This window comes from Xiphias gladius, chromosome 6, assembly GCF_016859285.1.
Source record: "Xiphias gladius isolate SHS-SW01 ecotype Sanya breed wild chromosome 6, ASM1685928v1, whole genome shotgun sequence".
Taxonomy (NCBI): Eukaryota; Metazoa; Chordata; class Actinopteri; order Istiophoriformes; family Xiphiidae; genus Xiphias; species Xiphias gladius.
Window position 1 is genome coordinate 24810430 of NC_053405.1, and position 14147 is coordinate 24824576.

At 41.1% G+C, this 14147-nt stretch overlaps 1 protein-coding gene across 1 annotated transcript; it reads right to left on the reverse strand.

Moving 5' to 3' along the window:
• Positions 1–167: 167 nt before the first annotated feature.
• cnga3a (cyclic nucleotide gated channel subunit alpha 3a) lies at positions 168–6975 on the reverse strand. The gene is made up of 9 exons (XM_040128461.1): positions 6934–6975; positions 4755–4879; positions 4392–4481; positions 3405–3578; positions 2894–2953; positions 2157–2333; positions 1917–2018; positions 1723–1829; positions 168–1619 (listed from the first exon to the last, which is right to left on the reverse strand). Exons 2-9 carry the CDS (start codon positions 4853–4855, stop codon positions 223–225), a joined length of 2208 nt encoding a protein of 735 aa, XP_039984395.1. The 5' UTR covers positions 4856–4879; positions 6934–6975; the 3' UTR covers positions 168–222.
• Between the last annotated feature and the right edge of the window lie 7172 nt (positions 6976–14147).

The window sequence follows — 14147 nt, forward strand, 5'->3', positions numbered from 1 at the left end:
CATACTCAAGTAGTTTCATGACAACATGAAACTGGCTGTCAATCGTAGCATGCACACAAAAATATATATTTGCTGCATACACTGTACACAATTTGACACATTAGGATGATAATAAACACGACGTATAAATAGATATAAACATGGGCCTTTAAAAAGTGTCACTGTACTATTCTAAATGAAAAATCCCTTCATTCACTGTAAAGTCCTCGGATATCTCCTACTTTACTGCACTTTTTTGTCTTTGTCAGCCACCACTTCAGACAGGTCCTCTGGTCGTATGGATTTCACTTTGGTCTCCATCTCAGTGATCCTATGCTTCATCCTGGTCTGGCTGGAGTTGAACTCTGCCATCATCTGGGCAAACTTGGTCTGCATTACGTCCAGGTTGCCCTGCAGTTTGACGATCTTCTCCTCCAGGTCTTTGGGGTCGGCACCGGCATTGGCGACCGCCTCATCAATCAGGTTGTCTTTCATTAGGATGGCTTTCCCCTTCTCCTCCAGAGCCTTCTTGGCGTCTGGATACTCAGTGAGCGCTTCCATCAAGTCATCTTTGGATAGGGCAAAGAGATCAGAATAACCTACACTTCTAATGTTGGCGGTTCTCCTGTTGCCTGCTTTACTACCCTTGATTCCTAAGATACTAATTTCCCCAAAATATGCGCCATCACTGAGCACTACAAACTGAGTGACTCCATCATCGGCCACCACAGCTAGCTTCCCCTCCTTGATAATGTACATCTCCCTGCCAATATCCCCCTTCTTGCAGATGTAATCTCCAGGACTGAAGACCTGCGGCTGCAGCTTGAGCACCAATTCAATCAGGAGACCAGCTTCACAATCCTGGAAAATACGCACTTTTTTCAGCGTGTCCAAATGGACATTGATGGCAATCTCAGCCTTGAGCTTGTCGGGGAGGTTCTTCAACACTTCCTTCTCATCACAGGTCTTCTTCTCAGTCCAGAGGTAGTCAAACCACTTGATGACCCTGGCCTCCAGGTCTTTGGTGACCTTTCGAAACTGCATGTACTGCTTTATAGAGTCGATCTTTGCCTGGAACTCAGCACGAGAGGCATTCATGTTGGAGATCATCGCACCGACGTTACCGACGATACTAGCAAAGATCAGGACACCTGTGAGGAAGTCGGCAATGACGAAGAGGTATTCAACATCCCTGACTGGTGGAGGGGTCTCTCCGATGGTGGTGAGGGTCAGCGTGGACCAGTACAGGGAATAGATGTACTTTCTGGCCAAGCGGCCGTGCTCTGGGTGGCTGATATTGGGATACACCCAAGTGTCAGATCCAAAACCAATGGTTTTTGAAATGGCAAAGAACATACAAGCATTCCAATGGATAATAATGAGGATATAAAGTACGAGATTGCTGATTCGAAACATGTTCGGGAAGCTGGTTCTGGTTTCAGTCCGCTCGAAGAACTCAAAAAGCCTCGACATTTTGCAAAGACGGTTGAATCTAAACTCTGGGTTGTTGAATCCAAATTTCAGAAAGAGCAGATCAGTGGGTAACATTGAAATCATATCGTACTTGAACTGACTTGTTGTCCTGTATTTATTTCTCAGTTTCGTGGCATCTTTTACCAGCAGGCCTTGTTCCAAATAACCTGATGGAAAAACTTGAAATTAGGAGCCAAGTCCATCAACTACAGTGGAGACAAATTGTTACATATATAAATTCTGTCTTGAAACATTTTTTAGGAATCCAACCTGTTCTCGATCTGACAAATGTGTCTGTGTAGTAGATGAAGTCTGAAGTGTAGTCCAAGAATATCCAGAGGTTTGTATACGATTCCTGGAGTTCATTAAAGCAGGCTCTAGAAGACAAGCAGAAAGCTTTTCAAATTTTGTGAACATCCTGTTGAGTGAAGAGTAAGTTTTACTGCATGTTAAAAGGACAACACCTTGTTACAATCATCATCAGGTTATAAAATACTGGGCCTGCGATGACCGTCAGCCATTTGTAGTATTGGTCTGCAGCTGGATCCATAATCCAGATCTCTTTCCTACAAAAATAAACTCAAAATTAAGTGATGTCGCAAGACTTTATTAATATTTTAATAATAATGTTTTTAACAGACGTGTTTTCTGTCATTCATCTTCCCCAGTCTCAGTAGACTTACTCTATCTCCTGGTATACTTACGGGGGCTCCTCTTTCTTTTTATCATCCTTCTTATCATCTTTCTTCTCATCCTTTTTCTCATCCTTCTTCTCATCCTTCTTTTCCTCTTCCTTCTTGTCACCGTCTTTCTTCTCGTCTTTTTTCTCCTCCTCCTTTTTCTCATCTTTTTTAATCTCCTCTTTTTTGTCCTCCTTTTTGCTATGGATCACAAGTTTAGTTTTTATGGTGGTGATAAAGGACGGAGGTGGTCTATGAGGGACTGTCTACCAGACTACATGAAGGGAGTCTACTGGAGGTTTCGCAGATTTGGATTCAAGACAGTGTTGGAAGATCTGGTGCAGGTCATACATTTGTCCAGCAGATGGCATTAAAGCATCAGCCAAGTTTCCATGTCTTCTTTTAGTTTACCAATTAAAAACTCCTATTAGCTAAACATTACAATATGCCTGTACAGTTCCTATGCAAGTATTTCCCTAAGAGTAAATCAGTACAACCCACATCATAACTTGCAACAAAAAAATCGCTCAAGCAAGCGAAGGGAGAGGGCTTTTTCTATCTAAAGCAGGAGGAAAAGCCAAAAAGGAGGGGAGAATTGGAAAACGTGGTTTCAAGGATTTATGTCCTCTTAGCTATGCTATTTACTGCAGGATATAGCACATTAGCTACAACAAAAGAACCTAATAATGTCCAGCATGATCCATGACTCTATTTTCTAATAATCTACCTCTATTTTCTGACACAGGTATGCACACACTTACTCGTCTGTGTTGTTGCAGTTATTCATGTTGTAAGTAGCTAGCGGCCACTTACTGGCAAGACTTTGGAAAGAAAAACAGGACACGATTTTTGCACAGTGAACCCTCAGCGTCAGACATTAAAGCTCTTTGACTGGGTCTTTTAAGACACAGCGAATTGAAAACTAGATTTACAAGTTCTAACCCTGTGTCCTTGTGTTGATTCTTCATTTCTCTCTTGTTACGTGCTAAATGTTGAAACAAAAATGAGTATTTTTATTCCCTCTCTTTTCTCTTCCTGCAAAAATCTTTTTGATGGCTCATCTTGAACTTCGAGACGATGACACAAATTTGTACTATCATGAGATCTGGGGTGCCGTTAGCTCGTGGTTAGCTAGCAGAGCAACATCGTAGGAGGTGTGAGGTTGACTTCACCTGGTAAAAATTTCATTCATTTCATTCACTCATTCATCTATTCACTTCACCCTTACCCTCCTTCTCGTAAGCTAATAACACGGCTGAGGGAGGTACTTACTTTCTCTTACGGAGTGCGTCGTTGTGACCCAGCGACTGGGCATTGCTCTCTCGACTGGCAACGTCTTTGAGCTCAGGGCCTCTGAAGCGATCCAGGAAAGAATCGTGCCTCTCTGCTTCGGGGTTCATTCTGTGAGACGCCCAGTTTCGCAGCATGAAGAAGAAGTAAGAGAGCCTAGAGGGTCAGCAGGAGGTTAAAGAGTACAAAGTGACCAGGCTAGGAGTGACCTATTAATCATACCATCTCCCAGAATATGTAAATACCAGTGATGGAGGGAGTATTCAAATCCTATTCTACCAGTACAACAATGTAAAAATACAATGTAAAATCTAAAATGTACTTTTAAAAGGACTTTTGCAAAAGTAAAAGTGCTCATTCTGCAGACAAATGCTCCCCATGACTGATACAGTATATTATCATATAGTACATTATTAAATTGTTAGTAGTAATGCATCAATGTGTAAGCATCTTTTTACTCTTGTACCTGCTTGAGGTCAAGCTACTGTTTAACTACCCTATACATGGTTAGGTAGTTTAGTCCCGTGGTTCCCAACCTGGGGATTGGTCCCCTCCAAAGGGTCAAACAATTATTCTAATGGGTTTTTTTTTTTTTTTTTCCATTATTCGTACTTTTACTGAATCTGAAATTTTACCTCTTTGGACCTTGAAATGAAAAAAATCTCAGAAGATAGTTTTTTTTGTAAGGGGTTACAAGCCAAAAAGGTTTGTAACCTCAATCTTTAACAGTCTATTGTATAAATTGTACATAATCTGAAATGTAATTAATAACTACAGCTGCCAAATGGAGTTAAAAGTACAATATTTCATTTGGAAATATAGTGGCGTTGAAGTATAAAGAAGCATAAAGGTACTCAAGTAAAGTACCTCAAAACTGTACCTAAATACTACCCTTGAGTTTAATGGACATGGTTCATTTCCACCACTGATGCCTACTAAGAACTTCAAAGTATTACTAGAGAAGTTTACCTGGCCATTGCCCCAGCACCTGTAAACGAGTCTCTGCGGGACTCTGGAGATAGCGCTCTCTCAGAGTTGTCTCCACAAAGAGAGTGAGCTCTGGAAGACAGCAGGTTGGAAAAAGTGATAGCGACATGCTCAACATCATGCTATGCAAACTGCGTGAGGCAACTTCCGAGCGAGTAACTCTACTCGGTCAAACGTACAGAAAACGTGTCATCAGTTGTCAGACCGGTTAAAGCGTACGGACAGCAATGCAAAAAGGCACTGGTATGGTAGGAAAATAGTCGAGTTAGTTCCCCAAATGCCACCTGCAAATGAGCACATAATGAGTATTAACTGAATCTTAAGAATTTTATGGTGATATCAGACCTGCTGTCCCCATTTTCAATGACTGCGAGCTCGTCATCAGGCGTGTTGGTGGACAACCGCTGTCTGGTTGAGAAGGACTTTTCACCGCAGATTTCTGCCATGTTGTCGTGTCTGGCCGTGCTAGCCTGGAGCACACAGGTACAGAGAAAAACAAACCGTAAGGCCGACACATTATGGCACACATATCAGATTTTACAAGCCAGGAATCCTACGTCAAAACAGTGAATTGGACTCATGAGAGCTGTGTTGTTGATGTGTTTACCGAATCCCACTTTTCGCTGCCTGTCTGAGAGTAGCACCTAAAAATACATCCTCATTATGTCCTTAACACTAAACAGGATCAGTGCTCTCTCCCTGTGAACCATCAGCTGGTTTTTAAAATAACTAAGCTATGGCTTATGGGTAGACTGTAGTTGCTATGTTTGGTCCTGTATAGAGCAGGTTAAGACTATTAGGGGCACCAGTTAAAGAACAGGTATGGCTGCTTGTGGCTGAGGGCAGTGTCTCTCTTCAGTTCTCGGTACAGTCTGGAAAAAACAACCAGATCCACCATATCAGCTCCTGTCAAGTTCCCAACAACTGCATTTAAAAAAAAATAATGTTTCTATATTTTGATACAGTTCAGCTGGATTTTAGGCTCTTGTGGAAATTTCTGCCTAATTAAAACTCTAAAAATGTAACATGTAAATTCATGTAATTCTTTTTTTGCTTCAAATAATAGATTTTTTTTTTTTTTTTTCTGCCTGCTGGTAAATAATGACTCACTGATCTTTGGGGAACACCAATGGTTGTAACACGTGCACACATGTAGATTAGTGCTAATACCAGGGAGTTAACCAACCCCCACTGAATTAAATCACCAACAGAATCACCAAGAAGCTGAGTGCTTGAAGGCTGATAAAAGCCAAAGCCCACGGTGTGTCTGTACACTGAATGTGAGATACATCAACCTCACTGAACCACACAGCAGTTTTGTTGAGCCCCGGGAATACACATTCATAACGCACTGCACCAAGAGCACAAGCTATTAGAAAACAACGTGACTGTAATGTACTTTATGTCAGTGTTTTTCATGATAACCACATCTGAACTCCATCCCAGGCCAAAGGATGATGGTGCAGTTGCCTCTGAGAGTATGGACATGCACACCAGCTCATTCATATCGTGGTGGAAAGATCGATCCATCTGAGAGCTTTTGGGTTTGATCCCACCAAGACTCACGACAAACAATAATACAGCAAGTTGAAAAAAGATTGAACTGAATAAACCGATGCACGGAACCTGAGCCTAACTCATACCTGACATTTGTAATCTGATGCTGATATTTCCAGGCAAAACGAAACAGTCTCTGAATTATCTGGTGCTTATAGGAGTGTCTTGAACAATGTTTAAAATAAATAAAGAAGATACAGAAGTGATGCTCTGGGGTCTGTGATGTCCTTTGTAACTCTTCAACCGTGTATCCTCTGGAGGTGTGGAATACAGGAGTCTTTCAAATGGAAATCAACTTTTAACTGCTTTACTGTTTCTGTTCCTGGAGATTAGTTGCTCTGCGGCACCCGTGGGTCAAGACCCGCTAAGACGCTTGTGACCTGTGGTAGGGTTGCGTCTTCACCGGGACATCCCCTTCCCTGATATACACATGCCACACGTGTAAATTGACTCGCTGATCTTTCCTCATAGTCTCCCATAAAACATACACATCTTCAAAAGGGCGAACGGGCCTGCACCGTGCAGCCAAATCATGAGAAACGCGACGCCTGATGTGGGCGTATTGTGACCTAATGACTCCCGTTACATCGCCGCGCCTGTCAGGATGTGCCTCTGCGTATCACCGCGCTCTCGCTAAAGACTCAGGGAGTGTTGTTTCTGCAGTTTACACCTCACATTTTTGTTTTTTTTTGTTTTTTTTTAAGTGATAAGTTGACTTTAAACGATTCCCACTGCCTAAATAAATAAACAAATAAATAAATAAATATTAAAACCTTGACACCTTCAGGGGGAATTTATCTGAGAATTTTACTTACACTTCATTAATTCGGGCATCTTTGCTTGTCGCGGCGACAGACACTGATTCGTAAATGCAAATCTACAGGAGAAGGAGGAAAACCTCGCGCTTTCCCGCACAACTCTCAACGCGTCTGGGAGGCCGAGCGCATGCACCCGGCCGGTAACTCACCTGTCCGACGCCCTCTTCACGCTGAGTTTTCCAAGCCGGCCCTGCAAGCAGTTCCCCTCTGAGCGCTTCCCGACGATTCCATCTTCAGAGCAGAAAATGTCACGGACCTTCCTCCGGGGAAATATTTCCGCGATCGCTTCATCCGAGCGCGGTGTCACCAAAAATATCGCGGCCGGCTGTCCATGGTGTGTGTGTGTGTGTGTGTGTGGGGGGCAGCGGCTCTGCGGGATGAGGAGACAGGAGACTGAGCTGCCTGCTCCCAGATCAGACAGGGGGGGGGGGGGGGGAAGTCCTGTCCATCACCGTCCACGACTCGCAACATCGGCACAAAATTGAGTGGCGCGATGATGAAGTGGCTTTCGAAACAACATCGGTCCGTCAAATGTCTCAAACGTGAAATATCTAGAAATGTAATTCTAATGCTTGCAGTTAAAAGCACCGATCAGTCAGACTGGGATGATTTAAAAACAAATGTATTTACTTGGGGGCGTTTTGTGCCTTGACATAATAGAAAGGCGGGCTGAATGAAAAAAAACAAGCATGTCTCATTATTTTAGTTCAGCTCAGTTAAATTCCATCTGATACAAGCAGAATCAGTTTTGCCAAAAAAAGATCAGAAGTGGCATTTTGAGTGACAGCTGTGGAAAGTAACTAATTACATTTACTCAGGTACTTTGCTTAAGTCCAATTTTGGGGCACTGTACTTGAATATTTCCATTACATGCTACTGCGCTACTTTTCAGAGCAAAATATACAATTTACTTTGTTGCTACTTTGTAGATTCAGATTCGACTTCCGAAATGTGAAGCACAGTAAGAATACATTTCAATATCATGTCCTCCGGTACAACGCATAAAATCTTTCTAAATGTAGAATTTGTGGCAGATCCGTTGTATTGTATTGCATTAAATTACCTAATAAAGTGGCCAGGGAGTGTATGTTTACAACAGCTGGTAAAACTAAAGGCCTCATCTCCTGCTTCTGTGCTTAAAAAAAACAGGAAAAAGTTCTGCTACTGTGCGGATGTAAGAGGAACACATTTGTTTTCATGAGGTCTGGTGTAAGTCTCCAATATCGCTTGTTACACTGCTTTGCCAAGATGTAGTTTGTCGTATGTCAGCATTAGATTTGGGGAAACAGGCCAAGTAAAATTATAATGTGGCTTTTGAATGGACTATGTGAAGTGCAAAATGAATTGGAAGCAAATTACTTGATGAGCAATAATTAAGGTGATTAGGGCAGACTGAGAGAGGCATCATTAGGCTGAGGTCTTTCATCCCAATGTTTTTCCTGTCGCCAAACCAGTTCACTGCCACACAGTGGCCCTGCCCCCAGCTCCGACATCACCCTAAGGCATAAGGTTAAAAGAGAAATCCCTTGGCAATATATGGAGCTGCACCACTAATCCCAGCTTAGACTTGAGTACCTATTTCAGATACCTAATGGCCTTTCACCTGAAGCAATATGTCACTTTTGCACAACATTTTTCCTTTTGTGTCAATGTTTTCCTAATTTCATGAACAGTCGGACAAAAGCTGCTCTAAGTTATCCATCGTCATCATTTTGGGATATGGTTTTTATTTGCCCACATATTGGTCGAGATAGTTTAAGAATATGGTTCAAAAATCATCCTCGTAATTCATATGACAACAATGCTGCTGCAAAACCTGGTCACGTTTGTTTTTCATTTTGTGTGTCTGCAGTCATCTCAAACTGAAGGGAATTAGCAGTATAATAGACTTTAGGATTGTCCTCAGTGAGAGTGGGTTTAGGGCAATCCATTAATAGAAACTGTGTACTGGATATACAGAAAAGGTGCTTATACTGTACTGAGTCTATGGACACTAACAGCCCGAAATAACATTTTGTTACGCCTCTGTAAATACTATGACACTTTTAAATATAATCCTATATTCACTGCAATTGTGCAGGGTCTAATGTACTTTTAAGTTCTGGGATCATTGCTCAAACCAGTTGTCACAGACTTAACATGAAAAACCATAACTGATTATTCTTTCTTCGAATGCTTCGTTTTATTGAATGATAAAACAAAGCAACCACTGCTTGGGAGACCCAAGCAGTGGTTGACCAATCAGTCTCCCCTTCTCCAAACCTCATTAGGTTTATTATTGTCTCCAGGTGCATAGAGATCTATTGAAAGCCTCTTTACATCTCTGCCAGAAGGCACATTGTAATTACTGCGTCCTAAACCCTGGCTTTTCCCAGAGTGCACCATCTCCCCCTGCATGCTGGCTTCCATGTGCATTTCCAAGTCAATGAGACTCCGCATCCTCTTCATTTATCACCCTCAGCCATTCAACACCGAGCCGAATCCAAACTGATGTGACGAGTCTCTAATCAGGCCAGATCAGCGGCTGGAAGCACAGTGAAAGGAAGAGATGAGCAGTGAACCTCCGTTTAAATTTCACTTCCTTATTTAAAGCACTCCTCAGTTATTTTAATTGCTGAGAAAAAATTAAGTGGTGGGAAGTGATTCTGAGGTCTACTGCAGAGTAACAAGACTGAGAGTCTACAGCTATGCTAGCAGCTCTGAGAGGCTAAGCCTAATATCAGTATGCTAATATGGCTGATGTGTAGCAGGTGCATCCTGTTAGCATGCTAACATTTGCTAACTAGCACTGAACTCAAAATGCAGCTGAGGCTAATGGGAACATCATTGGTTTAGCAAGTGCTCAGTCAAATATTGACCAGAGGATGGCACTACATGAAAAATTTATGGGATCACCAAAGTTGTTATAGCTCATTCTGAAGTGGACCTTAATGTCTTCACAAAATTTTGTGGCAGTTGTGGTAGTTTTTGAGACATTTCAGTCTCGAACAAACATTAGCAGATATGAAGTATATCATGTTCACTTAGTTTAGCGTGTAGTTAGCATGCTAAAATGTGCTAATTAGCAGCTGAAGCTGATGGAAAGGGCATTCGTTTTACAGGTATTTGGTCATAAACCAAAGTTTTGGACAAATGTTTGACCTGATGAGGATGCTGCATGAAAAGTTAAGGGATAAAAAAGTTATTACAATTCATCCTGAGGGGGGCATAAATGTCTGTGCCAAATTTCATGGTAGTACATAGTGGTGCCAGAGGAAAATTCAGGGGATCACTAAAGTCATTAAGATTCATCCACTGGGAACCATCATGTCTGTGCCAAATTTCAGAGCAATCCATTCAATAAGCATTGAGATATTTCAGCCTGGACCAAAGTGGTTTCAACAGAAACAAGCTGTAAACACAACACTGGCATATTATTAATCTTTCAAGTTGGTGTAGCTAATGTGTTAGTAACAGTGACCGATTTGCATATCAAGTAGACATGGAGCAACATTATCATTCATTTGGATTCATGTATGTGGCAACCTGGCAATTATAAGCGCCGCATTCACTGTCTTTTTAGCTCTGTTTTACTCTCAGCAAACTCCTAAAGGAAATGTCTGGCTTTTCAACTGCTAAATTCTCCGCTATGTTCACCTGCTCATAGCTACCTTTGTATTTTTTTGCTGTTTGGTGCTGATATAGCGTACAATGGGTTCACGGAGCTTTTTCACTTAAAACAGCTGCATGTTGCGACCGAAAATTTTGTGATTTTAGAGCTGAGTCAGAGCGCCGAACAAAAAGAAATAAAAACAAAGAAGCTTTGAAAAGTGTAAAATCGGTGCTCCATAGTAGACTTAATAACCTAACCAGAAAAACGACAAGATTACATGATTTTTTTCAGAAACTTGGTTAACGAAACAGGCCATGTCGGTAAAGTGAAGTAAAAGCACAGGCTACATAATAAGCAGGCCCTCAGATGTGTCTTGGCAGCCAGTGTCAGCCTAAGTGGCCATGGCAGCGCTGTGAGTCCTCTTGTGCTGATGAGTTGTACCCTGTTCATCAGATGCTGGGGATGATTAGTTGTACCTTGTCATTGTTTTATTGCAAACAGAGAGGATGATTTATCCTCCGCCAAACACTTACACAGGGTTACTATAACAACCTCAGGGACAATTTTGTGGGCCTCTGCCAGACAAGCACTACATGCCAGACCTGAGGAAAATCTGTAACTCTGGTCTATAGTCACTGCATATTTGAGGCTTTCTACTGATTTCTTTTTTTCATAATCCTCCAATAGTGCCGTCATTTTCGTTGTGCACTTATGCACTTAGGCTACACTTATGCTGTTCCCACTTGCAATCACTCGACAGCGCGAGTGTTTGTGTGTGGGCCTAGCTTTAAATTCGCACGTCTCCTTTACAGTCACATGTGAGATACATGATTTTAGCAATGTGTGATTGGCTGATTGGTTCTTCTGTTGAGCATCCTTGCTCAAAATTCACTCAGATTTATCTGCAGCACCATGTGAGGCTGTGGAGAAACAAGGAAAAAAATAATAAGGTCACAGAAAACAGCACACTCGCAAAGAAATTAGGCTTTTCTCTCTCAGGCCTTTTTTTTTTTTACAGAAGATATTTTGAAATGTGACTGTAGGAAAACAACAGGTTTCAATACTAAAATGAATGACATCTGGGATCCATTTAGCAGCTTCAGTTTCTGTGTGCTGGTATTGTACATACTGGCTCACTGTCACACTGTTATGGCTTACTGGGACACTTGAATGTAAAGGAGCCATCATTAATGTTATTAGTATCTCCTTTGTTTTTCCTACTATAACAAGTTCAAATGTCTGCTGTGAAAAGGGCCGACTTTTATTGTTTTATATCAATTTTTGTAGGCAAAATTCTTCAGTGTTCCACTGGTTTTGAACAAATGAAGCTTAATATATATATATATATATATATATATATATATATATATATGCTGTCACATTCAATTCTACTTCATTGATATGATGGAGTTGATTCGAGGCCCGGGGATTGATACTGTAACGTAGAAATAGACAGAGAGAAACAGACAGAGTCAGTTGGTGCAATTCTAGTATTATATACCGCATATTGCCATGTATTGAAATGGCATAGATGAGTACTGGGAATAACTATACAGCGAATCTACTGTGTATATATACACACAGTTGTGTACAGGTATTCCAAAATAACAACAAAATTCTGAAACCTTGACACAAAAATGAACGAAAAGTCTTGAGGGGATCATGCTTGTGTCATTTCAGCTAAACATGCAACGCTTTATACTCCTTTTTACCACACAAAGATAGCTCCCACAACTGACACTGTATCACATTTATACTGATGACTTTGGAAGTGTTCATGTTCATGTTCGTGATCGAATTCTCTTAGGTAAAGAGCTACTGTGTGAGCAGCTCACAGAGGATGCTCATTATTACATCTCTGCCCTCTGCGGGAAGCTCATGAAATGACACTCACTGGTTTACCAACGCGTCCCTTGAGGTGGTTCAGTGATGGTCGGTGGACCTTTTTCACAGCAGACGCTTGGGCTTGTCGCAGCAGGGGGAAGCGCAGGTGTGATCAATAACGTCAACAAAGGATCAGTTTCCTATCGGTGTCCCGGTGACTCGGTATGCAAATTGCCGTGCCCCTGGAACTAGTACCACTATGCAATGGAGTTGTTAATGTTATTGGTCACACCTGTGTGACAAGTCAAAATGTCATTGATGAGGTCAGCCACTTTAGGATGTTTGTGGAACATTTACTCATAGATATCAATATGATCTTCTGTTTTTCATGCCAGTTTTAAATGTTATGAAATAGCCATTATGTTTGTCATCATACAAATGTAAAGATTATATTACCTCTACATTTATCTACTTTATGAAGGGCTTGGTTGTTCGTATTACTTTTACTTTAGTACAAAGGCTGTGGCATTATGTGTACACATTACATTCGGCACCGCTTTGATAAATCTGGTTTGACCGGTTGATTGTGTTTGGCAGACGGTCTTAAATCAACTTCTTTGTACCAGTCAAAGTGATCCACAACTCTTTCATACATGACCTAGAACAATATTTAAACAATGGTGTGCATGCATTAGTGTAACATGTTGTTAAACCTGCGGAATAATGACATGGTAGCAGTAATAATAATTAATGTGTTCTTCACATAGTGTCATAACAACAGAGCTTGCTGGCAGACAAAAAAAAAGATGAGGAGCCACAGCTGATTTTTTCGAGTTTGTAGCTTATAAGGTTTTCTGATGTTAACACACTTCTCTAAACAGTCTTCATACTGATGCAGGTTAAATTTTCGAACCACCCCAACTGCTCATTGTGTTTATGAGTGAGGCAAAGCTTGTCTCAGAAGTGGCAGGCAGTAATAGCTCAGCTCTAAAATTAAGACGTATCTTGCTGCAGGACATTCTGGATGGATACTTGTATCACCTAACCTCGAATGTGACCATTCCTGTAAATGCAGTGAAATGATATGTGCTGCCTTGCATCTTAACTTGAGGAAAGTTAGTAGACAGTGGTTTTGCAAATTCAACGTCTTTGGGTTTTTGACTGTTGGTCACATTTTTTTTGCATCATTATTTACATGATTATTGAGTTCCTGTCATAGGAATTGTACGAAGTAAAGGATAAAGAGTTTTTTTTAGCACGTTCATTGGAATGGAGGGCATTAGAGATGAGAATTGTGTCTCCAGGAAGGTCCTGAATATTGAAAATAAGTTAAATATTTTGATAGAACCTCTGGAATAAGGAGGAATAAGTGGTATGCTAAATGGCCCTTTCAAGTTCCAGTGGGAGTATCTAACTGTGTTTCCTCTGTGGGGGAATTTCAGAGTCAACCCTTGTCTTTCTGTAAATTTAATTCAGCTTCTGCAGATGATCTCAAGCATACAGAAATGAAAAGTATGCGCAGCAATGAGCAAGAAGGCACAGAACTTAGTAGAGCATCTATACAGGAGGGAGGGGTTGCTGCGTAACTTTTCAGAGAGATAAAACACACACATATGCTTGGTTCCACAATTAGTTGGTTAGATTAATTGCAGCTGCAGGGAAGATGAAAACTGCCTGGTGCCAACTGGTTTGTTTAATCCCTGAGGGTCAGGTTGTACCTTTCAGCTGAACAGTGAGCAATCAGTACATTCCATAGATGATATAATTGCAGTTTAACAGGTGAAGAGTATCATGTGAATAGTATAAAACTTTTCCATTACACCAGATAAAAGGTTTGATGTGTTTATACAAGTAATTTTACAGTGTGCATGTTAGAAAGCTGTATATGGAAATTGAACCAATACACATTTTGAAACATGTCCACTCTGTGAAACCCTCAATATATGC

Bases quoted from the DNA above. Each gene is read 5' to 3' on its own strand.
- cnga3a (XM_040128461.1), bottom strand. From the start codon at position 4,855: ATGGCAGAAATCTGCGGTGAAAAGTCCTTCTCAACCAGACAGCGGTTG. The intron at 3,579-4,391 runs GTAAACTTCTCT...CTGACCCTCTAG, and splicing joins GGTGCTGGGGCAATGGCCAG to GCTCTCTTACTTCTTCTTCA. The intron at 2,954-3,404 runs GTAAGTACCTCC...TTCTTTCCAAAG, and splicing joins GACGCACTCCGTAAGAGAAA to TCTTGCCAGTAAGTGGCCGC.